Raw genomic sequence first — 25280 nt, 5'->3', positions numbered from 1 at the left:
CCATATCTGCCATGTGAAACTCTTCCCGGCTGTCCAATCTCTTTGATGTTTCTCCACTGACCAGGCACGCCAGGGGATGACCTTGATGGATATGGCTGGTCCGTTCAACCGAGGCAAAAAAACCTCCGCAAGGCTGAGAATACGAGACGTGGGGTATCTGCTGACATGCTCTTCTCCTTGGACAATAATCATTAAAGCCATTGAGCATATTCGCATGCTTTGTGCTTTGTATGCCTTTCCTGCGTACCAGCTTAGTTGGTCCTCAGAACAAAGATGAAGTCGTCGTCGCCCAGAGATTCCGTTGTCGTCTCATCCACCCCCTCAGGCATCACAACCATCACCATCTCTCGCCCTCATCGGCGCAATGCTGTAAATCCTTCAACTGCCCGAGATCTGTACTCTGCGTTCCTTGATTTCGAGAATGACAGCTCACAAAAAGTTGCGGTTCTGACCGGCTCGGACGGATATTTCTGCGCTGGAGCCGACCTTGTCGACCTCACCACTCAGCAACAGCAGGACCCAGCGACTATAGATCCTCTTGACAGAGATCACCTCCAGCCGGTCAAGGATCGCAATTGCGGACCGATGGGACCTTCGCGTTTGCAAGTCCAAAAACCCGTCATTGCTGCTGTTGCCGGCCATGCGGTGGCCGGCGGGCTGGAGCTCAGTCTTGTGGCAGACATGCGCGTTGTCGAGGAGGATGCCGTCTTCGGGGTGTACTGTCGGCGCTGGGGTGTACCACTGATTGATGGAGGCACCGTCAGACTTCAGGCAATCGTCGGGTTGGGTCGTGCATTGGACATGATCCTAACCGGACGGCCTGTGACAGCCCAAGAAGCCCTGTCCATGGGTCTGGCCAACAGGGTGGTACCGAAAGGCAAAGCTCTGGAGGAAGCCACCAAACTGGCCGAGGAGCTTCTGAAGTTCCCGAATGCATGCATGAATGTGGACAGGAGTTCAGCTTACTATGCAGCTTACAATGCTTCCAGCTTCGAGGACGCTTTGAGGAATGAATTCAATCAGGGCATCAAAGTCCTCCAGACTGAGAGTTTCCGAGGCGCAGCCAGGTTTGCTGGAGGGCAGGGGAGACATGGACGTTTTGACAAATTATAACGGCACTAAAATTCTACTCTGGTACATTGTGTATTTACGCATCTGATCTTCCTTCCAGGCAACCAGTTTGGCTTTATTTCGCCCTCACCTCACTTGAGCTTCTCACTCTACGTCCAGCGACGCGCTTGCAGTGAATGATCCTCGTGGCTTGCCGGAGTCGCTCCCTGTACCTCCCTTGTAAACATTGCGCGATCTGTTGTCAACATCTCGCTCTATCCTCTTTGTTCTTCCCACCTACTCCCCGCTCGTCGTCCTGGATTCTTTCATCGCGACAATCATTCAAGCCTGCGCAGGAGAGGCACCTTCGCGTGGTGCAGGGCGTGAGTAGCTGGCTCCGGCTGGTGAAACCAAGACCTCTCCGACTGCTGGAAGAACTGATGCGCTCGGTGATTCCAACATGCAGTTTGCCCTACGGGGTTATCTTACATACTTTTCACTTTCTGTCCAGGCCAAAAGAAATTCGCTGGTCCTCACTTCGGCAATGTACTTGCTCTGTTGTGGGATACATGGATTGCCCATTCTCAACGGTGAGTCTGCTCCTTTCCCCTCTTACTTTGCGCATTGTCGTACTGACTTTGAGCTGTGGTAGGCACCAGGAAGTGATGGCATGACAACGAGTCATTCACAAATATGACGGGGACCATACCATAGCTGACTCCGAAAACCCTCGATACCAGGCTCAGCAAGCACCTAGGGCAACCTAGGTTGCTTTTATTTCAAAAGGACATACCACCACTGTTTGGAGGAGCGTGCATCCCCGCGCTCTACTTTGACAATTTTACAGACTGCACCCCAATGTCTGGGCTGGGTTCCTCCCAGGCCGCTCCAAATAGGAAAACCACAACAAAAGATCGCTTTGTCCTTTGGACAGGCATCTGAACTGTAAGTCAATACTTTGGAGACCACCTTGGCAATTCACGAAGACATCTACTTACTGGTGTCACATTCAGGCGCAGTCGAAAACTTCCCTCTGCGTCGCCAAATTTCCAGGTGCCTCTGCAGTAATCCAGCTTTCGAGTTGTCTACCGAATAACAACAGTCTCGAAGTGCCTGCACAAGTACCTTGATCCGTCCCCTACAGGGTAGGCTTCCGAACATCATTGGTGGAACTCACACCAGAAACTCGTCGGGAAGAAGGTCAAGAAGACAGCACCGATTTCGACAAAAAACACAAATCGAGTGCTGAGGAGACCCATGCGTTCTCGTCGTGAGAGAGGATCAGAAAGGACAGGATCATGTCCATCGACAGAATCACTGAAGATCCAGCTCCACATGGCGGGAATCGCAAGGAAGATGACCTTACTGTCTGGAACAGACATGGTCATGGACTGGCCGTCCTGCGGCTATGTCTAATACTTTCGTCAGATATGACGCGCTGGTGCGTGTACTGCATGCACCTGCACAAGAACAAAATGCCCTTGGGTGTGCCTCCTGCCTTTTTGGTGTCCGGCTGCTGTCGGACACTTTGACGGAGGTGCCATGTAAGCCAAAAAAAGGTCGGGGTACATCTGGCAGCGGATGTACATGGGGGTATTGATTTTTGGACTTGACTGCGGCTTTCTTTATTCGACTCTTGTCAAAATCTCGAGCTGCGGAAATTGGCAGGGTGGTGGAAGAAGGTCAAACCAAACAAAATGGACCCACGAAGGATATCCAGTACCAGAACAAATGAGTCCAGTCAATACGCATATCACCAAATTCAAAACAAATCATCATGCAAACCTCTTCTTCTCCATAACATACAGTGCTTGCCTCATCGAGCTGCTTTACCTCTCTGTTTTGTCGTTCTCAGTCAGCCGCGCTTGATGCATCTCTCTCTGAGTCTGTAGAGCCTCATAACACGAATTTAGCCTGACAACAAAGCAGGCCACGCAGCCTTAACGCACACCCCATGTGAAGTAGGGGACCGCTCACCGCTTGTTTGACTGCAGCACATCCTGGCCATCCTGGCCAGGCGTCTATCCATGCCACCATTCTCAAAGAAGGAATTGCCGTAGTATCCACTTTGGTTGCCTTCCTGAGGCCATGCAGACTAACTTTGATGCAGCTGCTCCAATCGAAGGTTAATCCAACCACACGACCATGTCAAGTCGCATCCATCATGATTCTTGAGGTCCTCGAGGCGGTTTCAGTATTTCGCAAGACTTCACTGTCAGGAAGGAATGTTGCGAGACATCAAAACATCGAAAATTGATGCTCCAAACGAAGCCTTACGTCATTTTGGTCGAAATGATGAATGAAATGATGCTGCCCCTGCAAAAGACACGAGATCATCGGCTGAGGCGGCCACTCATGATTCCTCCATCACCCTCCTAAAACATCAAACAACAAAAGTGAGTGTTTGGGCATCCGACTTCTCTATTCATCCTATAACATCACCTAGCGACCCTACTTGACCTGGGGTTGACCTTTGCTTCTGTTATCGACCCTTGACCACCCTCAATCAAGCCCGGCGCATTTCGCCTTGCAAGGCGCGGACCAGGTCCACCCTTCACCACAGTCGACAGTCCATGCAATATGGCTCCGCGAACAGCACTTCTAGTGATAGACATGCAGGTCTTCTTTGAGTCGATGACAACAACCGCCCTGCCCAATATCATCACCCTCTGCAGGCATTTTTCCAAGACCTCGGCGCCGATCGTGTTCACCCAACACGGTCACACCAAGGCCGAACTTACCACCAATCCCTCGCCGAACCAGCTTGTCCGCAAATGGGGCGTGTCGGGCTCCATAGCAGCGGGCTCAAGTGACTGGGAGCTTATCGACGATCTGCGGCAGTTCATACCCAAATTCCCGCCACGGCCGGTGAACGTAGGCGAGTCGTTTCCTCCAGCCGAGGAGCAGAAGTTCCCTAAATTGATGGCTAAGAACACGTACGATGGATTCATTAATACCAACTTAACCAGGATCCTGGAGGCCTCCAAGATCGAGCGTGTGATTGTTTGCGGCGTCATGACAGATTGTTGTTGCGATACAACTGCGAGAAGTGCATTCAACCGTGGGTACGAGACATGGCTTGTCAGTGATGCTTGCGGCAGTGCGAATAAGAAGCAACATGATGCTGGTCTGCGAGGTTTTGGCTTTGCCTTTGGTGAGGTGTTGACCACGAGTGAGGCAATGGAGCGATTACAAGGTTAGTTTTGGGGAATTGGAGCTTTGGATGTTTAGCGGCGGTACATTTGTCATGGCCGATATATTCCTAGACCCACTCAGGGGTACGCAAGGCACCCAAGGATGGCTTCTCGGATACTGTCTTCGGTAGTTGAGGTTGGACCAGCAAAGCTGACGGTTGTGTCTTCAATGCAACGTACCACGGCATGCAGTCCGAACGAGAATTATCTGAATGTGAACTGCGACTTGTCTCTACTCGTACGAAAACACATCAAAATAACGATCAAATATTCCAGGTCCAGTGCTCTCCTTCTCAGATCTCGTTCCCCTAACCGCGATATTAACTCGTCTGTGGGACACGGTCTCGAACAAGGCCGGAGGACTCGGAAGATCCGTCCTCAACATGAAGAGAGGAGTTTATTATTGAACATCAGACAGATGTACCGTAAGAAAGAACAACAGGTACACATGCAAGTACCGACCGAAAGCCTCTAAGAGCACAACGGCGATACCCTTTGCTGAAAAGTTCCAAGGAGACAAGATAGGAGACAAGTAGTGAGTGAATACCATGTTGAAGTTGTTCAGAAGATATGACTTGATAATGTCAATCATACCCTCACCCATCCAGAACCTTGAGCCCTGTCATCAACTCACACCAAGCTTGTGCCCTCCAGCGACTCCCGAAAGCCTCCCAGTTCAACAGACTGATGCGTTCGAGTTACCTCCTACAAAGACCACAAGCACCGCAGCGAATGCGGCTGAAGCAGTGAAGCATTCCACTCTCTTGGGTTTCCCTATGAGGGTTAGAATGGTGGAAAAGAGAAGTGTACATCCAATAATGGCACACATCCTAGCAAGAGGGTTGCTGAGAAACCAAATAGCAAGTGCAGAGATGGTGGGCAAGACCGAGGCAAGAATCGTGCTCAGTGTATCAATGACAGCAGTTATGCGAGCGTCGGAATAGTACACGTGCTTATACTTCCCGTGGCTCCCCCATGCTTCAACAACGGATATAGGATCGTGGTATCTGTGTCCCAAAAATCTGTGGTATACCGATCTCACCATCTTGTCAATGAACTTGGAGAGGGCATCTTTGTCTGCATGTTGACCTGCCAACGACGTCATATCATGCAGATGCTCTTCGTCCCAAGTATCTAACTCGCGTTTGAGGAGGAAAGGCTCGTGGCTGCCGTCTTTGCTTTTCGAGGAGGTCTTGAAGAGCTTCAAAATCAGGCTTGTTCACAGGAGCAAGTCGACAGAGAGCAGCAAATTGAAGAAGAGCTTCGTCTAGTTCAAAGGAAACAAGAGGTTAGCAAGATAACCCAAGGCATTAAGGCTGGGAAAGAGCAGACTGTATTGCTTGAGCAGGCCGCGTAGCTCCAGGGTCTGACGCCATTGCAATGCATCGCCAGGATTGGCATGAGGCCCCTTCATGGCTGAAATGTTGTATTCGAATTGACTCCTTGGGCTGTCTTTGGCGCTCCGGTCATCTTTGATCGTGCCTCGAAGTCCATGATCGAGGTTTACAATTTCCGCTTGCATGCACAAAAGGTTTCTGGCGTTCAGAATCAAGAACCTTCTGAAGATACAGAGCCCATCATATGTTCCCATCCATCCTGCAATTGCGTTGTAGCCTTGCATTTTTACGAACCAAGCACGGTAGACGACCGTAACAGAGCGCCTCAGGCATGAGCTGGAAGAAGCAGCGGAGGGGGTGATGGAGGGTGGGCAGTTGCAGTGAAAGAGGACTCATGGTCGCCTGCACCTATGAGCTCATCACAGATGTTGGCATCTGATATGCTCACGTCGTCCGAATGCTAGCAAGCAGCATCCAAACACAGGTGCAGGCATGCAGCTAATTGATGCAGCTTAGGTATACCAGGAGGTTCTCCTTAGCGACCCTACATGATGAACATGTTCGCAGAGCCGAAGCCAGCGGTCATACAAATAATAGTGGCTCAGAAGCGATGGGACACTGAAAGCGCCTGTCACCCAATAGAGGAGATAACTTACCAATGGCACGCGTGAAGAACCCGGACACCTGCAGCCACTCCCGGTGACATGACCGGGTCTGATGCAAGTTCGGTCAGAAGATTCGAATCAGCTCAGCCTTAGAAAAAGAAGCATAAAAGGAAGGTGCCCTCGCACAAAATGAGCCGGCAGCTGCAGTCTGCTTCTTCTTTTTTCTCACCTTGACGCTCATATTCATCCGTTCCTGTCGGTTCCTCGTGGATCGGAGAATTCTCCACTTCTGGTTGAGCGTGGAGTAAAGCCGACGACCGCCTTGAAGCTAAGTACAGCCAACGTAACGTACTCTTCCAGGTCAGCGCGCAGGAGGAATGCTTCGATCGGGCCCATGGCACAATTCATACATACATCAACAGCTGAATTTTCTCAATGTCGACCCAAATTCAACTGCTACCTGACCATCTTGCAGAGCTGTGGACAGAAGGGGCCGCATGGCAGACTCCAAGCCCTCCTTGACTTGGTAAGTGGTACAGGGTTGAGTGTGTGTATCAGGGTCAGGATGCCGAGGAGGCCCCGGAACCTACTCCAAACGACCACAAACCAAAGGGCCACTTAGGTCAGCGCACCATCCATCAAGAAAAGCAAATTCTCGACTGTTGAAAGGACAACTACTTCAAACTTACCTTTATTCGATGGCTGAATTACCAACATACAGCTCGTCACCGTTGAATGCGCCGTCAAAGGTGACAAGAATATACAGCAAGGCAGCGCTATCTCCAAGTCGCATTGCCTGCCTCGGCACAACAATGTCCAGAAGTTGTAGCTGTAGGTTCCTGTTGGGGGCGTGTTTCAGCTTCACGCGCCCCGCCGACCCAGCTCTGGCTCGCAATCTCTCAGGAGCAAAGCACGCTATTACTTAGTGTTGCTCACTAGGCATTTTGTTTGGATTGTTTTTCAAGCTTGCGCGGATTCTCGGTTCCGTCCGCGTGGTATCACGTCTCATGCATCCGGCCGAAGCAAGGATTGCGGTGCCATTGCCAGGTACAAGTTTTTTGGTGTCGAACATCTCACCAGCTTCACGCATCACGTTCTCGACGCTGCCTAGTGGAGGCGAGTGTTCTATCTTCCATTGCCAGCGACGAAATCCAAGTTGGACTGGGAAGCTATCGTGAGCGCCGGATCTCCAGCCCTTGAAGATATCTGCAGTGCGATTTTTGGGCCTCGAAGACCGGGCAAGGGTGATGCCACGGCTGCCTCGCCCAGAGTCACCCACATCGCGTCCTGTTGCAGCGACCCTGGAGTTTGATTTTCTGCGCCGTCTGACGGTGCTCTGTCGGTGCAGTATTCTCGCAAAATTCAAGGAGTCAGACTCCTCTTGAGCCTCGAAAAGCTAATGCTCATCCCGCTACTCGTGCCGACGCGACTGCATGTGGCGGTCAGCCATCATTTCACGCCCCGAAGCTCGATGAGATGCCTGCCCTTTCCCGCGGCTTCCTCCTCGTATTCCGCAGTCCGGCAGCCCCTTTTCCCCCAACGCGTTCGAGAGTGAGTCGCAGGCCAGAACTCGTTGCTGCTGTGCAGTTGTAACAATAGCTCTTGCGCTCTGTCTCTATGCCACTGATTCCATTGCTACAATGTTTCACCGGTCGCTGAGCTTAGTCGTCTCTTCTTTCGGCTTGTCTGCGTTGACTCCATACCGCATACACCTTGAAATGAACCTGAACATCAACGTTAGCTCGACCGAGCTCTCCTCCCAGCCATTCAGAAACGAGCCAGTCCTTCCAAAGCATGCAACCATTGACGTTACAACGTCAACGCAGGAGAATGGGTGTCAAGATGACGGTTCAGATCGACAAACCGTTCTACAAAATTGTGGCAGTACGTTGATAAGAGCATGCATGAAGGGAAGAGGAAAATGACATTTGCAGATCTGCTGAGTCGAGCTCGTTCTGCTATAAAGCTGCTCGTCGGGTTGCACCAGTATAAAGGGGCTGCTTGGCGTCTACAAGGCTACGGCAGCCGTTTGCACAACTACCTCGTGCACAAAGGACGTCAGGACGCGTCTAATGGAACCGCTTGTGACACATGCAGGGGTGTCGACATTAAGAATGCCTCAACGCAAACTGATTCTACCAATGAAAACATCATCGCACCCTGTCTACACACCACTTTAGCTAGTAGTGCTCCTCTGACGGAGAGATCCATGCTCTTGCATCATGGTGCCCAACTAGAGGACCACGAAGGCATTGGCTCTTGCGAAGGTGTGGTGCCTGTCTGCACTTTCAGGTGTCTGTCAGACAACGAACTGAAGCTGCAGAAGGTGGAGGACTTCAGGGGCATATGCATTCAGCTCAATGGGCCTAATGGTCAAGAGAGAGACCTGAGAGCGGCTCAGGACACCTGTGCCGAACGCAATCTCATCACAAACAAGCTGGCAGGCGAACTTGGTCTGCCCATCGTGCCAGACCGGGAGAGACTTGTCTTCAAGACCATCGAGAAAGGGGAGGTGGGAGCCCAGGGCATTGTATCGATACCCATCAAGACTTTTTGCTGCGGTATGGACCTTAAGGTCAAATTCTACGTGCTAGAAGAACTTGCTGGTCATCAGATGATACTGGGGATCGACCTTATCTTGGAGCTGGGTCATCTAGAGAAGAAGCCCTGCAGACAGGACCCCGGCGCGGCAAACTGACCGGTGAAGAAGAAGGGGCGTCTATGGCCTGGTCCATGGACACCCTATCGAAGGCCTCTTCAAGTAGCCGTGTGACGTGGCGACGAAGCTCTTCCTGGCTTCGGATGCCTTCTTGTCCTACCCATCCCTGCGCATCAGCATCAAGATCAATAGATTTTCATTCGAGCAATTCCTCACCGTAGCTTCCCAGATGACCGCAACCGCCAACGTAGAGGCTCTGCTCGTCGAAGCTGCACAAATCACGACGGACTTCTTTTATGGCCAGGATTGTTGGTGCCTCGTCTGCACATACTGTTCGTTCAGACGACCACCATCAGCCGTGCACGTGCGTTCGTGCGCCCAACAGCCGTACTGGGCGCGTCGCGATTGCTGTTCTTCTTGCCTGGACATTTTCACAGACGTCGGAATGATAGGCCTTCTGCTCACTGATCCTCGTCGGTATGCCTGCAAGATGGGCTGTACTGAGTCTGCCTTACCTGGCGATGAGGCTCATAGGGAGGGCTTTATGCGACCTTCGAACGAGCTGATGTTAGATATACGAATGCCAGGCAGTCCCTCCGGAGCCTGACTCCCCCAGAGTAGTTCTGCTTCTCGTAAGCGTGTCGTGTGAGCTAGAGCCAAAACCGTTGAACGGAAAGCTTCTAGGTACCAAATGGAGCAGCAACAGCAGCAGGTCATGGAGATTCAGCAGGTCGATATCTTCTCACGGCGAGCGGGAAGGTATACTCTACGCAGGCTGTCATAGACACCAGCAAGCCTTGTCGCATCATTACGAAGAGTGAACTGGAAGCCTCCGGCGAGTTCGGCAACATGATTCTAGCAGCAGACGATGATCCGCATGCTCACGCACATGTTGGCTATCTGGGCAAGGTGAAACTGTCAGTCCAATCGACTTTTCACCGTATCAACGACAGGGAGTGGTATTGTGTCGTCGAAGATGACAGCCTGCCTCCCTTGACCCTGAACAAATCAATGCAGCCCAAAAAGAGTACAGAACCAGAGTCTGAAGCCTTACCGATTGGCATGCAGGTGTCGAAAAGTTCGCGCCCCCCTAGAATCGCTCGTCTTAGCTTTCGTTAACAGTATTCCAGAGAAGAAGCGCGAGAAAGCCGAAGCCCGCAAAAGGGCTAAAGAAAGGGATAGGAAGGAGACGGAATTGGAGGAAGAAGACGAGAACCAAAAAAGAAAGGAGGCGAGAGAAGAGCTCAAGAGAGAAGCGCAAGGGACTTCCCAGCGAAGTGCAGGCCAGAAGTGACTGCGATGACGGAGAGACATGGCCACGAGGCTGAACCTGAACAAGGAGGTCATGTAGGATACACCTGGAGGCATCTTGACCTCTTAGTCTTTCTTTAAAACGGAATTTAATATCACCCATCTGCATTGAAGCTCGGAAATAATGAGGAAAGTAGTGAAAAAGCCAAAGCAAGGCGGTGAAGCAAGGAAAAGCAGATACAGTAATAACCGACCTCCACTTCGCGGAATTAAGTAAGACCGTTCAGGGTCCGGAATACCATCGAGCGGGAGCGTATCCTCGGAACGGTCAACGAACCTTCAGAGTGAAAAGCAATCAGGGAAGATATCGCGACAAAGTCTCCTGTCAAGTATAGTGTAGCTTCAAAGTGCGTCGTGCCGTCGTACCAAACTTTTGGGGGGCATCCAGAGAAAGCTAGTTAGGCTGCTCAGGGGTTCCAGCCTCGCTTGCTTGGGTTGGAGTCAAATATTCCCCCGTGCGACTTGGAACCACCCACCTAAGAGCCCATGATAGGCTATATAGTTAGTGGTCCCCCTGGACCCTTAGGTCAATCAACAGACATCTCTTGAACCTTCTTTGACAGGTAAGGATTACGCATTAACCCTATTGATGGCGCACGGAATGGGTGAGGGCACCCACCCGCCCCGGCTACCGTGCCGATATAGAAACACATATTGAAAGAAAAAAAAAATCACGGTGAGGCGGATGAAGCAAACAGATGAATATCTAGCACGCAATACCCATTTGGTCACTGGCATATATGGACGAGTTCGTCGATAGAATGCTTCTGCAATGGAGAAGTCGGGGCGTTGGCAGGGCGAGACATCTTGAACTCGCCTGGAGGACAACAACAAAAACACAACAGAGGAATACCTGAGAAAGGATAAATCAAGAACCGGGCAAGACTTTACGGTACGAGTGATCTGTCAAAGCCATTCCCACGCTTTGAATCCCCTGAGGTCGTTGCTTCTCTTGAGCCCCCCTTCTCGAAATACAGTTCTCGAATCCCGCCCAACGCCGTCGGTCGCTGAAAGCAGTCACTGGCTAATAGAGGATGCATTTGCAGCTCTCAGTATTTCACTCTTTCCTCGTGCCGGCTTCCAAGATCGAGCGTGGAATCATTTGCGCCATTTATGACGGACTGTTGCTATGATACAAACAGCGCGAAGTGTCGTTCAATCGTGGATACGAGACATGGCTTGTCCGGGATGGCGTGCGGCAGTGCGAATAAGAAACAGCATGATGGTTTCGCGCTTGGGAGGTCCTTACGAACTCTGAAGTGATTCGAGAATTGGACGGTTGATAGGTTTTCTGAGTGGCGGTGGCAAAGGTGATAGGGGACTGCTCCTTGCATGTTGGGTACGCTGGGCTGGACGATCACAAGGGTCAGCTCTCCCTTACGTCGCAGCCTTGGGTTACACACAGAAGCGAGCTGTCTCAGTGTGGTTCCTCAAAGCTCAAGTGGACTTAAAACCACGTTTGTCACGGTCTTCTCCGCAATTCCGCTCTGCTGATAAATGTCATCTTCGCCAGATGATGCCAGGTATTCTATATCCAAATCAGTGGACTTCTTGACTGCACGTTCGGCCATGCTATTGCAGCTGAGAGACGAATACTACAATATGCCACGTTCCCTACATCTGAAGGTACTCTGAACCTGCTACTCCAGAACGTGCTGAAAATTGGTGGATAAGGGGCCAAGGCCTCCATACTGGCCAATAAACAACTGGTAGTGTTCAAACAAGTTCTCATCTAATATAACTTCCAGAGTTTGTGTCTCGCATGTTGGAAGCATCATAATACTCGTCTCCCTCACTGGAGCTCTCTTTGGCTGAACGAGCCGGTACGGAAGTCCCGGCAGTACTTTCTCGCTCGTCCATGAGCCGCGCTGGAGAACCCTCATCTGCCACAGTCACCCACCCGTAAACCAGCGAGCATTTTGCACACATCAAAACTCACAGTCCGTGTTGTTACTAACAAAAACAATCAAAACGGCTGTAAATGCCGCCGTTGCAGCGAATGCGTCGATCCTTCGAGGTACTCCGAGGAGGGCGAGAGTGAGGCTGAATAAGAAGCTGAATAAGAACACAAGCCCCATGCGAACAGTATTATTGCTCAGCAAGAACAGGCCCAGAGCAGAGACAGTCGGGAGAAGAGGAGCAAGAATCGTGCTCACGATGTCGACGACTCTCACAAAGTATCGATCCGGATAGTCAGTAAGAGGAGATGTGTACTGCGGTTGCCAGTCTCCTTTGAAACGCAGACGCCCATGCAAGTCTTGTCCAATGAGCCTGTGGTAGACATTGCCCACCAACGTGTATAGCCATTTGGAAAGTACATCTCTGTTCTTGTTGTGATCATTGAGGCTTGTCAGATCACCTTCATTCTTTTCGTCCCAAGTCCGATATTCAGTGCCCTCCAGGAATGACACTTCGCGCTCCGGACCCTTGAACAGCAGCCTCCGTAGACTAGCCAGGTTGGATGGATTCGCAGGAGGGAGCTGGCAAAGCTTCTGAAATTGGAACATTGCCTCGCCTGTCAATGTCAAAGGTGGGTCAGCAGATATTTCACGGACTTAAGGGTGCAATGAAGAGTTCTACGTGCTGTATTCTTTGAGTAGCGGACGGAGCTCATGCCATATCTCTTTTTGACCCTTTGCCGCTTCATCTGGCGGGCTTGGAGCGGTCAACATTGCATGGTTGTCGAACGCGAAGCTTCTCCTTAGTTCATCAGTAGATTCCCGATCTTTTTTGATTGCCTCAATGAGGTCTCTTTGCTTGTGAACGATCTGTGACTCGTATAACAATATATTCTTGCTGTGCAATGGTAAGAAACGACGAAAAATCGCAAGGTCGTTGGCCTGAGCCATGTGGGAAGCTAGATCATCATATCCCTGCATATTCGAAGCTTGACGTAGGAAAGGCGTCGAGGTGAGGGCATCAGGAAGCAAAGGTGTCGAGGTCGAGGCTGTAGAGGTATGGCTATGAGCCCAGCCAGACTGCGACCACTGTGTATGCTCCCCATCAGGCACCACATGAGGGCTCAGTAGTGCCCGAGCGATGCAAAAGAGGATGAAGGCATTTTCAGGCGTATGGAAAGGCAGCCAAGTGGAAGTCGAGAGCTGGCAGTTCGGTGGAGGACTCGGCTCCATGCACCAGCAATGCCCATCAGTCCATGCATTTATGCACAATAGGCGCGACCGCGGAAGTTTGATCAATGACTGAGTGCACCGTGAGGAGACGAGGATACATCTCATTGGCGATCGCAATAGTCAAGACCGATTGAGGCTTGCATGGCCTTCCCTGTAAATTACGAGCTGAAATGCAGGATTTCCAATAGCCAGTGAACGGCAGGTAGCGTAGCAGTAGCCACAGCGAGATATAAGAATCCAAGCCCCCTACAATTTGTCTCACCTTCCTTCACATTCACCTTCGAATAATACCTGTCAGCTGCGATCCGCCTCCTGCTGGCGGTTGTGGATAACAGGAGCTTGTCGTCGTCGGTCGTGCCGTTCCACCCGGACAGCAAGCCCAAAATTATCTTAGGCATTTACCGGCTATGCCTCGTCCAGCTTCGGCACTCGCATTAGGCATTTGCGTGCCCAAGCTAGCAGGGATAAAGCTCACAGTGGATGGATTTATCTTCGCCAACATCATCAGGTATGCATCGGAAGAGTTCGCAGCAGTTCGCATGAACCGCTTGCATGCTTTCAGAAAGACGATCACCCCGACATGCGCCAGATCTTGGACTTTTCTCACGTTGGCGCTTTTCAGCAAGCGTGAACTTGTTTGAGTCGAACGCAAGGTGCAGGAGATCACGTGCCAAGTGCTTACCTAATCTGTGGCATATTTTTTAGGGAGAGGCAGGTAAGTTGCTTTGAGTGGCCTTTACTGACCAAACTTGAGCGCTACTTCAAGGAGCATTCCGGGTCATGAAGGAGTCTCTTTTGCTGGCGTACCAAGCATGAGCAGAACATACTCATCATCTGCTCTGTGACGGTCCAGTCGAAGAGAGATGCATATCGGAGGAAGAAAACCTTCGATCACCTTCTCTAGCCGTCGACGGAGGCTGGGGCCGTTAGCTTCTGAAAGGCTACTAGGCTTAGGTCAGGCCTGAGGTTCTCTCAACAACTCCGGCACGATGGTACCTAAACTGGTTGACTTAGAGGGCTAGGACCGTCCCTAGCTTTCGTTCCGAAGAGCCGGCATGGTCGCTAACGATGCACAACCGGATATCCAGTGCTTCGAGCTGGAGGGATCTTTGTCAATCACACAGTTGCTTCATAGCACTCCGCCCACCAAACAACGGCTGGACAGCACTCAAGACCCGTGGTCTGTCAGTGATAACAGAGTTTTGGCTTCTCGCGTCCAGGACCTGGACGGCAAAGCTCCTTCTCGGTCAAATCTTGTCTTTGATACGCGTCTTACGGAAATGTGACGGGGTTTTCTGCTGGGCGCATGGGAAACGGCCATCATGACCAGGATCACAATGTATCTTGTCCCAAACGGCCTATGACTGCCCATGGAAGCCTTGCGCATGCTTCCGCTCTCCATGGTCCGAGGTCCGCTGCATCTTCGATTCGTCCTTGCTCTGCAGATGCGCAAGGCTGCTGGACCAAGATCGTAATGCCCGGTTTTGCTCGCTTATTCTCTTGTACGAGGCTTCACGCACACAAACACGTCTGAAAATACTGGCGCAGTTTTTGTTCATGCATTTGCTTCCACTGATTTCAGGTTCCTGACTGCTTCACTTGTCAATGCTTCACACTGGATTCTGAGCTGCAAATCAAGAAGTTGTAGCAAGCTCTCTTTCAATTGTCGGGCCCCATGCTCGCTTTCGACCCTCCTTCTGGCAGAATCCCTTCCACACGCGCAGTCCCAACCTCTCAGCCTTCCCACAAACCCTCCTCCCTACCACACATTGACACGCTTTGCCTAACTGCACGAAGTCGCAGGCATCCACTCCGGTCTGTGAGATGTCGGATGCAAGTCGCTTGTTCGCGAAGCTGGGGGCAGCCTTGCTTGATCGCGAGTCCAGTCCGGGAAGGGAGATGCAAAGCAGAACGGCTAAGCATAGCTCTTGGGACAAAGAAGGCAATCACTCTACTGGCTTAGGAGGTGGAAATGGAAATGGCTATCAAGTCTTGCGTCGACATCTTGAAGCAGCAATTTCAGGGAATGTAGAATCAAGTCAAGATAAAGCCACAATCGTTCCAGAACGCGTGGAATGTGATAATCAGTACATTGGACGGATTGCTGGGCCGCAATATAAATTATATAAGCGGCTCCCACTCGCCAGTGTTCGGACAGGGGCGTGGATGCAAGCTCCTGCATCAAATGGTTTTCAGAAGAGCTCCCAATGGCCCAAAACGGACCAAGATTCACGCCATTGTCGCCTTGGAGCGATCCATGAGGCCATATTGCTTAGCCCACATTTTCCTGACAAGCACAAGTCTTCAGCCTCAGGCAGAAAACCTACTGACAGCCCACAAGAAACACCAATCCAGACGTCGGCACCTGGCGGCCCCGACTCGGGTCCAAGCACGGCGACCGTTCCTAAGTCAAGCCTGTGTGAAAGTTGTCGGGCCATCGTCACCTGTAAAGTCGTGAGCGAAAATCCCGACGATGATTGTGTGCTGCCAGCCTCCGTCACACGTCCAGAAGGACGGGAAGTAGCCCTGATGGTATTGCAAGATACTGGGGCGGACGTATCGGCAATGTGCAAGACACTCGCAGAAGAGTGCGGAGCAGAGATCACAGAACTTGCCCAGACTGAAAGAATCCGTAATCCCGTCGGGGATCGCTACGTGGACGCAAAATGGGTCGCCCGTCTTGATGTACAATTACCTTGTTTGGCGTCAAAAGGGAAGCCGCCCGTCGAGGTCGAGTTCTATTTGCTTGACGAGAAAGACTTCCCGGCAGGTGAAGTTCTGCTGGGTAGACAGGCAGTTAGGGAGCTGGGACATACCATCATTCTCCACTGCGAAGTGTGTGCCGAAGCAAAGTAAAGTGACTGACCGGTCAAGCCATCTCACTGCAGTCGCACCACCCTCAGCAGAAGACCCCTGGGAGGTTCTCCCTTACTCGTGACGTGGGAACAAGGGTTGTCGTTGGCGGCGTTTGTCTCTAGGGCCAATCCTGGGCCTCAAGATAGTTCAATAGACATTGATTCGAGCACCCATGGCACCGGACCTTTGCCCAACCTACTCAGGCAGACAGTGGCCGACGGGTCAAGCTTGCTCAGGCAACGTAGGGATTCTGAAGCCATGATGTGAGTGGCCGTACGTCTCTTGACCGCCAGAGCCGGCTCATCGAGCACAGAGACACGTCTGCAAACCACGTGCTGGCGCGTCCAATACCTACTAGTCGTGGTGGTGTAAGCCGCGTCGCGATCCCTGCTGTGCAACCACTACGGTCGGCGACGTGCTCGAATGATATACTCTGCCTCACGGGCAGCATCCTGAAGGTGAGTCAAAAGGCAGAGCCAGGCTCCTGGGCGCTCTTACGCAGTTGGTATAAGTAGAAGTCTGACATGGTCGGATGGTCGTAGGGCCCCAAAACATCTTCTTCTCCCTCAGAAGACCCCTTCCATAGCTGTAGCTGAGGCATCTGAAGCCAAAAATTCACGAGCGACAACCTAAATTCCTGTATCATTTGGGGAACCTTTCGACGACGTCATGAGGGCAAAGATCTGGAGTCAGTGGGAGAAGAAGTTCAAGACAGTCGACGTGGAGCTCGATCGGCAAGCACCTTGTTGTTTGATCAGCCAAGGGCTTTTGGAGCAGGCCGGCCTGGATCATCCATCCCACAACGAAGTCCAATGTCCCAAGAAGTGCCATCAGGAGACAATCAAGCTGTCCGTCCGCGAGAACCAGACACCTGCTGGCTGTAGAGGACGGCAAGCCTGCGTCATAACATTCTGCATCCTAGAGTGTAAGGAACCATTCGCGCTCATGACTGGTCAGGAGGAACTGTGGATGGAAGAAGCACCTTCGAAAACTATTGCTATTTTAGTCCGAGAGAAAAGGAGCAAAGGTCAGTTTATCCCCCACCCCCCAAAGGTTCTTGTATGGTCTCATCGCTCAAACGTTCATAGCCAAGAAAGAAGCTATTGCCCGTCAGCTCCCGGCCAAGGAAGCACAGGTTGCGGAGAAAGAAAGACAGCAGAGCCAAAAGAGCAACAGGCAGCCTGATGGCCAGAGCCAAGCCCAGGGGGTTCAGCCTCATGCACCACAGCACCAGGGAAATCAACGCAAGTAGGAAGAGATCTCTCACAGACCTGGGTATCAACTTGTAGCACTCACTTTTTAATGACACCGCCTGAAATATTTCTTTAGCACATGTAGTTACCAGATTCTGTCTCTACGAAAGCTCAAACGGAAGCATACGGTGAGAAAGGGGTAGCAATTATTGGGCATGAGCGAACCAATGAAAATGCCTCTCCAAGTGGAGACAAACAACAGGCTGAGGATGTCCACCGATGTCCTTGCCAATGAACGATGTCGTTGGATAGCAATATCTTGGCCTGGCTTCTGTCGAGATGGATCTCCTTGACTGTGTAGTGATCAAATCAGGTCCAGCTTTCTTACTTGATCAGTTTATAACACAAGGCCAGCAGGGCGTTCGCCGGGGTAGAAAGAGCCTCAAGATCGTATTCAATGGGTTTAATACCGCGCTTTCGCCTCGGCCTATCAATGAAATACCATTGCCAAACCCGCCCAACGCCGTCGCTAAAAGCAGTCACTGGCTACCAGAGGATGCGTTTGCAGCTTTCAATATTTTACTCTTCCTCGCGTCGGCTTCCAGTCCAGCGGATGCGTCTCGGGCGTTGCCTCTGGATCCGGCCTCCAAATCTTGATCGTCTTATCCGCCTCTCCCATGATCAGCCGCATCCCAGTCTGATCGAAAGTACTGCTCATAATCCCAGCCTCGGCATCCAGTGAGCCAGGCTGCGCCACGGACTCGGTACTCTGAAACCTGTGGCCCGTCTTCCAGTCCCAGAACGAGATGCTCCCGTTGTCGCCACCACTGAACAAAACGTTGTCCTCGTTGACAGCCAGGGTATTGATGATGGCATTATGTCCCTCAAAGTTCTGCATAAAAGCGCCTTCAGGACACTTCCATTGCTTAATGGAGCCTGCTGACCCCGACGCGAATGTGAATTCTTTCGGATGCAAGGCAAGCGCTCTCACTCCCTTCTTGTGATGCGTCAGCACACCCATGCTCTTTCCAGCTGCCAGATCCCACAGGCGAACCGTGCTGTCGAGACTGGACGAAATAACCTGAGGGTCTGCTTCTTGACATTTGACGTCGGTAACAGTTCCCTTGTGACCACTGAGGACGTGGATGTTGGATCTCGTCCGCATGTCCCATACTCGCGCCACGCCATCTCGGCCACCTGTGACCAGCACATCGAGGGTAGGATGTAAGGAGAGTGTATACACGCCCGACAGATGGCCGTGGTAATGTCGAATGACCTTGTTCGTCTCCAAATCCCAGCACTTGACCATCTTGTCCTCGCCGCATGAGAAAAGGTAGGGATGTCGCGGTGATACAGCAAGTCCGCGGACTGTAGAGATATGTCCGGTAAGTGTCAGGCGAAGCTGTCCCGTCGCTAGGTCCCAGATCTTGATTGTTCGGTCGCCTGCACCTGACGCGAACCACTCATTTCCAGGCTCAACAGCCAATGCTCGCACCCAGCCAAGATGCCCAGAAATGACTCTCATCAACTTCCATGGCGCGTGCCAGTCCGGCCGCGGTTGCTGCATATTCGGTCTTTGAATGAGACTGTTTCCTACCCCATTTGTCTGCGGCGGTTGTCCTGGCTTTCCCTCACTCTTTACTAGCGCCATCTGATTACCTCCTGCCTGTACTTTCGGTCGTTTCGGTCCCCGACTTGCCGCAGCTTTCGCTTGCTTCTCGGCGAGCGCCTTGGGTAGCTCGCGGACACTTTCATATTCGACTTTTCGTTTGTATGAGGTCGATATGGAGGAATAGGTAGAATCGATCGTCTCGCTAAAGTCGTCACCGAAAATGGCTCTTGTGCGCTCCGTCAGAGCTTGCGCCGCAGCCGCCATCTTGTCGTACTTGAAACCCGGTGGGAAAGCAAAAGCTGGTACGTTAAAGGGCACAGGCAGAGTTGGACGGATTTTAGATTTGAACCGGCAGACCTGCCGAATATGGCTCGCTATTGGCGGGCGACTTTCTATGCGGGGAAATAAAATGCTTCCTGGCCGTGTCATGCCCCTCCGCCTAAGAAACAAAGACACCCTCCAGATGGCGGAGACGACAGAGAACAAGTATGCTATTCACGAGGCGGCTAGGGAGGGCAGAAGTAAGAATCAGGATTGGAGTATTGTGGCGAATACACTGACACCGATTCTCCAGCTCAAGCAGTCGAGTCACTTCTCAGTGTGAGTGTCCACAGACCACTTGAACTCGTCTCGTACTCACTCTTCCAAGGCGAACCCTAGACTTGCCAAACTCGCGGACCTAGACGAACGACTGCCTATCCACTGGGCCTGCGCATTCAATCGGCTTGACGTCGTGAAAATCCTAGCATCGACGCGCTCTTTCGACCCCGACGTTCAAGACGGTTCTGGATGGACGCCGCTGGCCATTGCATCAAGTCTGAAAGATAACAGCGGCGAAGCAATTGTCGAGCTATTGTTGTCGAAGGAAGCCGATCCAAAAGTTCCCACAAATTCGGGTGCCACAGCGCTACATTTCGCAACGTCAAAGGGAAACCTGGAGATTTGCAAGACGCTATTGAAACACGGTGCATCCGCGAGATCCAAGGACAAACGAGGACAACTACCCTTGCATCGGGCCGCTGCAATAGGTAGCGTCCCTATCGTGAAACTGCTGCTTGAGCATAAGAGCCCGATCAACGCAACAGATGCGGACGGAATGACATCCTTGCATCACGCCATCAGTGAGGGCAACGGGGACGTGGCGGTCGAACTGCTCAAAGCCGGCGCGGAGATTGACAAGAGAGATGCTGACGGAAGACTGGCGATCGAATGTGCGCCCGACGGGAAAGTACGGTCATACATTATCAAGGCTGCGGAAAGAGAAGGTCTGGAATTCGAGTGAAATTGCACAGATGACGCTCAAATTACAAAAGGTCGTGCACGCAACATATCAGGATTTCCCCATGGTATCTGCCAGCTGCCGATACATCTGCTTCACATCCAGGATATCAGCCTTGAGCTCCTCCACCTGCTCACTCTTCTCGCCCAGAAGCTCGAGAGTAGTCCGATGCCGTTGACTCAGACCCTCGTGATCTTTCTCGAGAGCCCTTAAGCGATCGTCGATCTTTCGCTTCTCTTCGACTTCGCGCATGAGACTGACGACCTCCTGTCTGGCCTCGTCCCGTTGGGTGGCGAGTCTAGCAAGCTCATCTTTGGTCGCAGCTTTCTCGCTCTCAAGCCGACGGACATTGGCCGACATTCTCTCGACCAGTTGAACAGAAGGACCGGCTCCGACAGTGGATGTAGAGATCAGGTCGTTGACACCACGATGAGAATGGTGGCTGATTGAATGTGGTGTCGGAGGGACATTGGCAAAGAAGTCATCCGCATCATTAGAAGTCACCACGGATGGTGTTTCGACGATGGACCCATTCGCCATGGCTTTGAAAGAAGCCGTCGATTGGTGACGAGGAGGAGTGTTCCAGTCGAAGGACTGCATCATGGAGGATTTTCGGCTGGTCGGTCTGTCATACTGGACCGGACTCAGCAAATGGCCGATATCCAGACCTAGGTTCGAGGCTTTGCGTATAGAAGTGCCCGGCGATTCTGTACGTTGAATCTGTAAAGTCGCTGTCCACTTCGCCTTTTCTTCCTCTAGCTTGCGTTGGAGCTCCCTCTCGGACGCCATTTTTTGCTCTTCAAGCTCTTGGAGAGCATTCGCTAAGTCAGCTTCAAGCTGAGTTGCTTTTCGGTTCAATCGTTGGGCCTCTCCTTCGGCAACAGCTAATGATTTCTCCACATCGACATGTTCATTCTGGACGCTGTTCAGCTCCTTTTCTATGCTCTTAAGCTTCAGCGTGGCGTCCCGGAACTTCTTTCGGAGGTCGGCTTCCCTGGCCGCAATCTCATCGCGTTCCTTTTCGAGGTTGGTTATCCTCCCTAGCAGGGTGCTTTCAATCCCTTGCCAGTTCTGACTCGCCGTTGCATATTGACTTTGCAACGTTTCGATTTGTCGAAGGAGCTTTGCCTGCACATGTCCATGGTCTGCAGAAGAAGCTTCTTCCGCTCGGACACGGAAGTATTCAAGCTTGCTTTCAAGAGACGCCTGCTCGCTGAGCATTTCACTCTCCATGGCCTTGGTTTGTTCCTTTTCCCTCTCCAAAATAGCCTGTAGATCTTTGATTTCTCTCCGTAACTTCTCCTCGGATATCTCTCTCTCGATTTTAGCACTGGTCAAGTCGTCTTGTAACTCGGCATTCCGCTTTCGCTCTTTCGCCAACTGGTCTGCTTGAGCTTTGCTTTCAGCTGCTTCGGCTCTTGCATTGGCTTTTGATATTTGGCTTCTCATGTCCGCTAATGTCGTCTGTAGGGCGTCTCTCTCCTTGCGTACAGCCTCAAGGTCACTCGAGCCCGTTGTACTCGCTGCCAGACACTGCTCTGCTCTTTTACTTGCTGCTTCAGCCTTCTTTGCCCTGTCTTCCATGTCTTTCATGAAGCGCTCAGCCTTGTCCGCCCGGAGTTTGGCGGCCTCTTGTTCTTTGTAGGTAGCCGTTATCTGTGCTCGCATCTTTTTGATCGTGCTCAAATGCTTCATCTCAGTTTTTGATAACTTTTGGCCTTCTTCCATAAGCAAGGCAATCTTTTCGTCCTTCTCCAAGATCTTCTTTTCCAGGCTTCCAGGCTGGGCAGAAGCGGCTGCCTGTGCGGCCGAGCGCGCGGCCTCTTTGCTCAGATACTGAAGTTTCGACTGCAGCGCATCTATCTTCTCGATGTACGTGCTTATCTCTTCCCGTAATTCTGTGGTCCCTGCCGTCTGCACAAGGCTTTCTTCGCTTTTCCTTGGTAGATCCTGGGATGCTCGGGCCGATAACGGCTGGCTGGCCATCAGAGCGTCAGTGGAAGTCCGCGTAGAGCTAGCGTCATCCTGCACACTGATGTCTATCTTCGGTATTTGTTGATTCGGCTGAGCTATACCATCCGGTGTTGCTAATGTTGGCTCATTCTCTGCGGGTTTAGGGCATTGCCTAGCCTGTTCTGCCTCTAATTCTTGTATCCGGCTATCTGCGGTGGTGTCTGTATGGCGGGCGTCTGCAACATGGTCTTCTTTCACTTCAATGTCCGTTTCGGGTGCACTCCCGTTTGAAGTAACATCTGCTGCCGGCTGAAGGCCAGGAGCAGGAGATTCGGTGCGGCTAGCATTCTTCTTTGCCATCGCTCGCGCGAGTCGCTCTTGCAGTCGGTCGTTGACGTTTGAAGCATTGCTATTACTTCTCGAGAGGTCAGAGGAATCTACGAATACGTCAATCATGACACGCTATGAGCGTTGGTCGCCACATACTTCTCTTAGATGGCGCTGAGTCCCGTGGAGCCTGCGCCGGTGTGCTGCTTCGCTTTGGCGGTTCGCTGTCTTCCGCCAGAATGTCGTCTAGTCTGGATTCCACAGATGCGACGGCTTGTTGCAGGAAATTCCATCTTGATGTCGGTTTCGAAGCCATCGCGGGTACCGTCGACCTAGTTGGATTCCTGATTCAGATATTGGATTCTGCGTTGTCCATTACATGCTAGATTTCTTAGACAGTTATTTTCCATGAGATCCAGAATAACTGCCATAGTCGCAACTGGGGCATTGTACTTGGTTGCGGTCTTTTTGATGTTGACGCGTTCTCATATGGACAAGTGTCGGAGCGCAAGTGCTGGAGACCCGCCGGGGCTGCATGCCTACGGCCCTTGGCCTCCAACTTCTTGGAGCTTCGATAACGATTAGAGTAACTGCAATGCGATGACATCTTTTTCCCAATTCTCATTCCAAAGACCCAGCTTCTCGAATCTATGGATGCTATCGAATAGTTTGGCACTCCTTGTTTCTTCCAAAGTGCCTTAGACCAACTTACAGCCCCTTCCAACATGTCACTAAGTCCGCCTGCCTACCTCAGCAACCTGCAGAACAACATTAGAGCACGCCCCGTTGGTGCCTATGCCATTCTGATATGTGCACAAGCTGACGATCCGCACAGATTCCTTGGGATGGCGCGGTTCGGGCAGGAAACCTCACAGATGAGCAGCTCAAGAAGATCAGGTCCGTGGACAAGGTTAGAAAAGAGCAGAGGAAGCAGACAATCGAGAAGGATGTCAAGAGCTACAGCGCGCTGCTAGTCGGCGGTGCAGATGGCCCCAGTGTACTGGAAAAAGCCTCCAAACGAAGCGACATTATCCAATATATCCTGGTCCTGGCGACGGACCTGATCAATGGTGTGCCTAGCTACGAGAGACGATGTCCCTTATGCTGACCTCAAACAGATGCGCCAGCGCTTGCAACAACCATCCTAGAGCACCCGGAACCCTACAAGACTTTCCTTTCATTCCTCAACCAATCCAGCAACCCAGAAGACCCAATACCTCTATTTTCAGCCACCTTCCTCGTCAACCTCATTGCTATTTCTCTAACGGCGTCATCCAAACCGGCCCCACGAGATGATCAAGCCCTTCCCCAAGTCTACTCATATTTGGCAAAGCTGGTCAAAAACCAGGACAGTGGCCTGCAGGATATCGGAGTACAGCACTTTTCACAGCTGCTGCGTACGACACGGTCGAAAGAGCTGTTCTGGAAGCAGAAACAAGATACAGTTGATCCATTGTTTGATATCCTAAGGAAAGCCGTGGGAGCATCTAAAGACAACGACTCTACGCTATGGAGTGGAACTACAAGTATCCGAAGCAACGACACAAGATTTGGAGGTGGTGTAGGACTGCAGCTGATGTATCATGTCTTGCTTGTTATATGGCAGCTCAGCTTCGAGGGCGAAATGGTGGGCGAAGGTCTCGAACAGTATGGCCCATGTACCGACAAATTTGATTCGGGCTAACATTTATCCAGGGACGAAGAGATTATCCCTTTGTATACACAGCTCTTGCGAATGTCGCCAAAGGAAAAGACTACTCGCCTGCTGCTTGCAACGCTGAACAACTTGCTATCAACCAACAAAGACACTTTGATTGCCGCTGCTACGACTGCCAGGCTTCCAGCCTTACTGGGTAATCTCTCGGGACGGCATCTAACGGACCAGGATTTGCTCGAAGACCTCGAGAATCTCAAGACAATGCTTGAGGAATACACCAAGAATCAGACAACTTTTGATGAGTATGCCGACGAAGTCAACTCTGGTCATTTGAGGTGGTCACCTCCCCATCGAAACCCGACATTCTGGAGGGAAAATGCTCGCAAGATTCTTGAAGACAAGAAGGGCGAGCTTCCCAAGAAATTGACTGAGATCCTCTCTAAAGGTTGGGAATCGGACAAAAAGGTACTTGCGGTGGGATGCAACGATGTGGGAAACCTGGTCAAAGAAGTACCCGAGTATCGGTCGACTCTTGAGAGGCTTGGTCTCAAGGCTCGACTACTGGAACTCATGGGTGATTCGGATGAAAACGTAAGATGGGAGAGTCTCAAAGCTGTTGGAGAATGGATGCGATACACATTTGACAAATAAAGAGTCTGGGCTGATGCCAGACTTGTTTCGAGGCGGGATCTCCATCACAAGGTGGAAATGGAACAGTCAGGTCACCCAAGGTCGACCTCATAAAGTGCTACGTGCCTAGTATCTTTGATCCAAGAGGCGAGCGAGGCACCGTGCGATCATCGATGGCGCAAATTGCTTGCAAATACTTTATCGATCTCCAGTACGGAGTAGTCAGAGCTAGATGCTTGACGCAAAACTAGCCTTCGTGGATGAATTGCTTTTGCCTGGAATAATCCGGGTCTAGTACTGTAATATTCTACATAAGGCATACTGCAGCCTTTTGGGTAGAGAGGGATCGAGACCATCCAGTGACCATCCCAAAAATGGGTGCATGCCCTTAAGAAGCGAGATAAGTTCAAGCGTCGTTCAAGTGGTAGGACTGTGAATCTTCCACCAGGGGAGCCACTGGGAGCTTTAGCTTTACCTGCAGCTCGG

At 51.5% G+C, this 25280-nt stretch overlaps 12 protein-coding genes across 12 annotated transcripts; 8 read left to right on the top strand and 4 right to left on the bottom strand.

Moving 5' to 3' along the window:
• Window positions 1-195: 195 nt before the first annotated feature.
• PV05_00521 (uncharacterized protein) lies at window positions 196-1130 on the top strand. The gene has a single exon (XM_013465421.1). It carries the CDS (start codon window positions 274-276, stop codon window positions 1111-1113), a length of 840 nt encoding a protein of 279 aa, XP_013320875.1. The 5' UTR covers window positions 196-273; the 3' UTR covers window positions 1114-1130.
• A 2356-nt stretch (window positions 1131-3486) lies between these two features.
• PV05_00520 (uncharacterized protein) lies at window positions 3487-4251 on the top strand (the record flags this gene model as incomplete). Its single annotated transcript, XM_013465420.1, has 1 exon — window positions 3487-4251. Exon 1 carries the CDS (start codon window positions 3631-3633, stop codon window positions 4249-4251), a length of 621 nt encoding a protein of 206 aa, XP_013320874.1. The 5' UTR covers window positions 3487-3630.
• A 3575-nt stretch (window positions 4252-7826) lies between these two features.
• PV05_00519 (uncharacterized protein) lies at window positions 7827-8884 on the top strand (the record flags this gene model as incomplete). The annotated part of the gene is made up of 2 exons (XM_013465419.1): window positions 7827-8070; window positions 8121-8884. 2 exons carry the CDS (start codon window positions 7827-7829, stop codon window positions 8882-8884), a joined length of 1008 nt encoding a protein of 335 aa, XP_013320873.1.
• Window positions 8885-9694: 810 nt separating this feature from the next.
• On the top strand, window positions 9695-10139 carry PV05_00518 (uncharacterized protein; the record flags this gene model as incomplete). Its single annotated transcript, XM_013465418.1, has 2 exons — window positions 9695-9923; window positions 9976-10139. 2 exons carry the CDS (start codon window positions 9695-9697, stop codon window positions 10137-10139), a joined length of 393 nt encoding a protein of 130 aa, XP_013320872.1.
• A 1745-nt stretch (window positions 10140-11884) lies between these two features.
• PV05_00517 (uncharacterized protein) lies at window positions 11885-12663 on the bottom strand (the record flags this gene model as incomplete). The annotated part of the gene is made up of 2 exons (XM_013465417.1): window positions 11885-12039; window positions 12096-12663. The coding sequence occupies 2 exons, from the start codon at window positions 12661-12663 to the stop codon at window positions 11885-11887; spliced, it is 723 nt and encodes a 240-aa protein (XP_013320871.1).
• Window positions 12664-12732: 69 nt separating this feature from the next.
• Window positions 12733-13005, bottom strand: PV05_00516 (uncharacterized protein; the record flags this gene model as incomplete). Its single annotated transcript, XM_013465416.1, has 1 exon — window positions 12733-13005. The coding sequence occupies one exon, from the start codon at window positions 13003-13005 to the stop codon at window positions 12733-12735; it is 273 nt and encodes a 90-aa protein (XP_013320870.1).
• A 2106-nt stretch (window positions 13006-15111) lies between these two features.
• On the top strand, window positions 15112-16143 carry PV05_00515 (uncharacterized protein; the record flags this gene model as incomplete). The annotated part of the gene is made up of 1 exon (XM_013465415.1): window positions 15112-16143. The coding sequence occupies one exon, from the start codon at window positions 15112-15114 to the stop codon at window positions 16141-16143; it is 1032 nt and encodes a 343-aa protein (XP_013320869.1).
• Window positions 16144-16812: 669 nt separating this feature from the next.
• Window positions 16813-17395, top strand: PV05_00514 (uncharacterized protein; the record flags this gene model as incomplete). Its single annotated transcript, XM_013465414.1, has 2 exons — window positions 16813-17170; window positions 17232-17395. 2 exons carry the CDS (start codon window positions 16813-16815, stop codon window positions 17393-17395), a joined length of 522 nt encoding a protein of 173 aa, XP_013320868.1.
• A 333-nt stretch (window positions 17396-17728) lies between these two features.
• PV05_00513 (pre-mRNA-splicing factor prp46) lies at window positions 17729-19241 on the bottom strand. The gene has a single exon (XM_013465413.1). The coding sequence runs from the start codon at window positions 19210-19212 to the stop codon at window positions 17908-17910; it is 1305 nt and encodes a 434-aa protein (XP_013320867.1). The 5' UTR covers window positions 19213-19241; the 3' UTR covers window positions 17729-17907.
• A 150-nt stretch (window positions 19242-19391) lies between these two features.
• Window positions 19392-21009, top strand: PV05_00512 (uncharacterized protein). Its single transcript, XM_013465412.1, has 3 exons — window positions 19392-19469; window positions 19523-19548; window positions 19598-21009. Exons 1-3 carry the CDS (start codon window positions 19412-19414, stop codon window positions 20228-20230), a joined length of 717 nt encoding a protein of 238 aa, XP_013320866.1. The 5' UTR covers window positions 19392-19411; the 3' UTR covers window positions 20231-21009.
• PV05_00511 (uncharacterized protein) lies at window positions 20235-22969 on the bottom strand. The gene is made up of 2 exons (XM_013465411.1): window positions 22667-22969; window positions 20235-22617 (listed from the first exon to the last, which is right to left on the bottom strand). The coding sequence occupies exons 1-2, from the start codon at window positions 22821-22823 to the stop codon at window positions 20279-20281; spliced, it is 2496 nt and encodes an 831-aa protein (XP_013320865.1). The 5' UTR covers window positions 22824-22969; the 3' UTR covers window positions 20235-20278.
• Window positions 22970-23092: 123 nt separating this feature from the next.
• On the top strand, window positions 23093-25055 carry PV05_00510 (uncharacterized protein). Its single transcript, XM_013465410.1, has 4 exons — window positions 23093-23292; window positions 23343-23577; window positions 23626-24154; window positions 24203-25055. Exons 1-4 carry the CDS (start codon window positions 23233-23235, stop codon window positions 24813-24815), a joined length of 1437 nt encoding a protein of 478 aa, XP_013320864.1. The 5' UTR covers window positions 23093-23232; the 3' UTR covers window positions 24816-25055.
• The last annotated feature ends 225 nt before the right edge of the window (window positions 25056-25280 follow it).

Source organism: Exophiala xenobiotica (assembly GCF_000835505.1).
Source record: "Exophiala xenobiotica strain CBS 118157 unplaced genomic scaffold supercont1.1, whole genome shotgun sequence".
In the NCBI taxonomy this organism is placed as follows: Eukaryota; Fungi; Ascomycota; class Eurotiomycetes; order Chaetothyriales; family Herpotrichiellaceae; genus Exophiala; species Exophiala xenobiotica.
This window is presented reverse-complemented; position numbering and strand designations above follow the sequence as displayed.

What these genes read in the sequence shown, in the direction of transcription:
- PV05_00521 (XM_013465421.1), top strand. Translation starts at nt 274, where the DNA reads ATGAAGTCGTCGTCGCCCAGAGATTCCGTTGTCGTCTCATCCACCCCC.
- PV05_00513 (XM_013465413.1), bottom strand. Translation starts at nt 19,212, where the DNA reads ATGGCGGCTGCGGCGCAAGCTCTGACGGAGCGCACAAGAGCCATTTTC.
- PV05_00512 (XM_013465412.1), top strand. Translation starts at nt 19,412, where the DNA reads ATGGCGGAGACGACAGAGAACAAGTATGCTATTCACGAGGCGGCTAGG. An exon ending in GGCGGCTAGGGAGGGCAGAA is followed by an intron (nt 19,470 to 19,522) that starts GTAAGAATCAGG and finishes CCGATTCTCCAG; the next exon opens with CTCAAGCAGTCGAGTCACTT. An exon ending in CAGTCGAGTCACTTCTCAGT is followed by an intron (nt 19,549 to 19,597) that starts GTGAGTGTCCAC and finishes CACTCTTCCAAG; the next exon opens with GCGAACCCTAGACTTGCCAA.
- PV05_00511 (XM_013465411.1), bottom strand. Translation starts at nt 22,823, where the DNA reads ATGGCTTCGAAACCGACATCAAGATGGAATTTCCTGCAACAAGCCGTC. An exon ending in CTCAGCGCCATCTAAGAGAA is followed by an intron (nt 22,618 to 22,666) that starts GTATGTGGCGAC and finishes ACGTATTCGTAG; the next exon opens with ATTCCTCTGACCTCTCGAGA.
- PV05_00510 (XM_013465410.1), top strand. Translation starts at nt 23,233, where the DNA reads ATGTCACTAAGTCCGCCTGCCTACCTCAGCAACCTGCAGAACAACATT. An exon ending in ACAACATTAGAGCACGCCCC is followed by an intron (nt 23,293 to 23,342) that starts GTTGGTGCCTAT and finishes CGATCCGCACAG; the next exon opens with ATTCCTTGGGATGGCGCGGT. An exon ending in GTGGGCGAAGGTCTCGAACA is followed by an intron (nt 24,155 to 24,202) that starts GTATGGCCCATG and finishes ACATTTATCCAG; the next exon opens with GGACGAAGAGATTATCCCTT.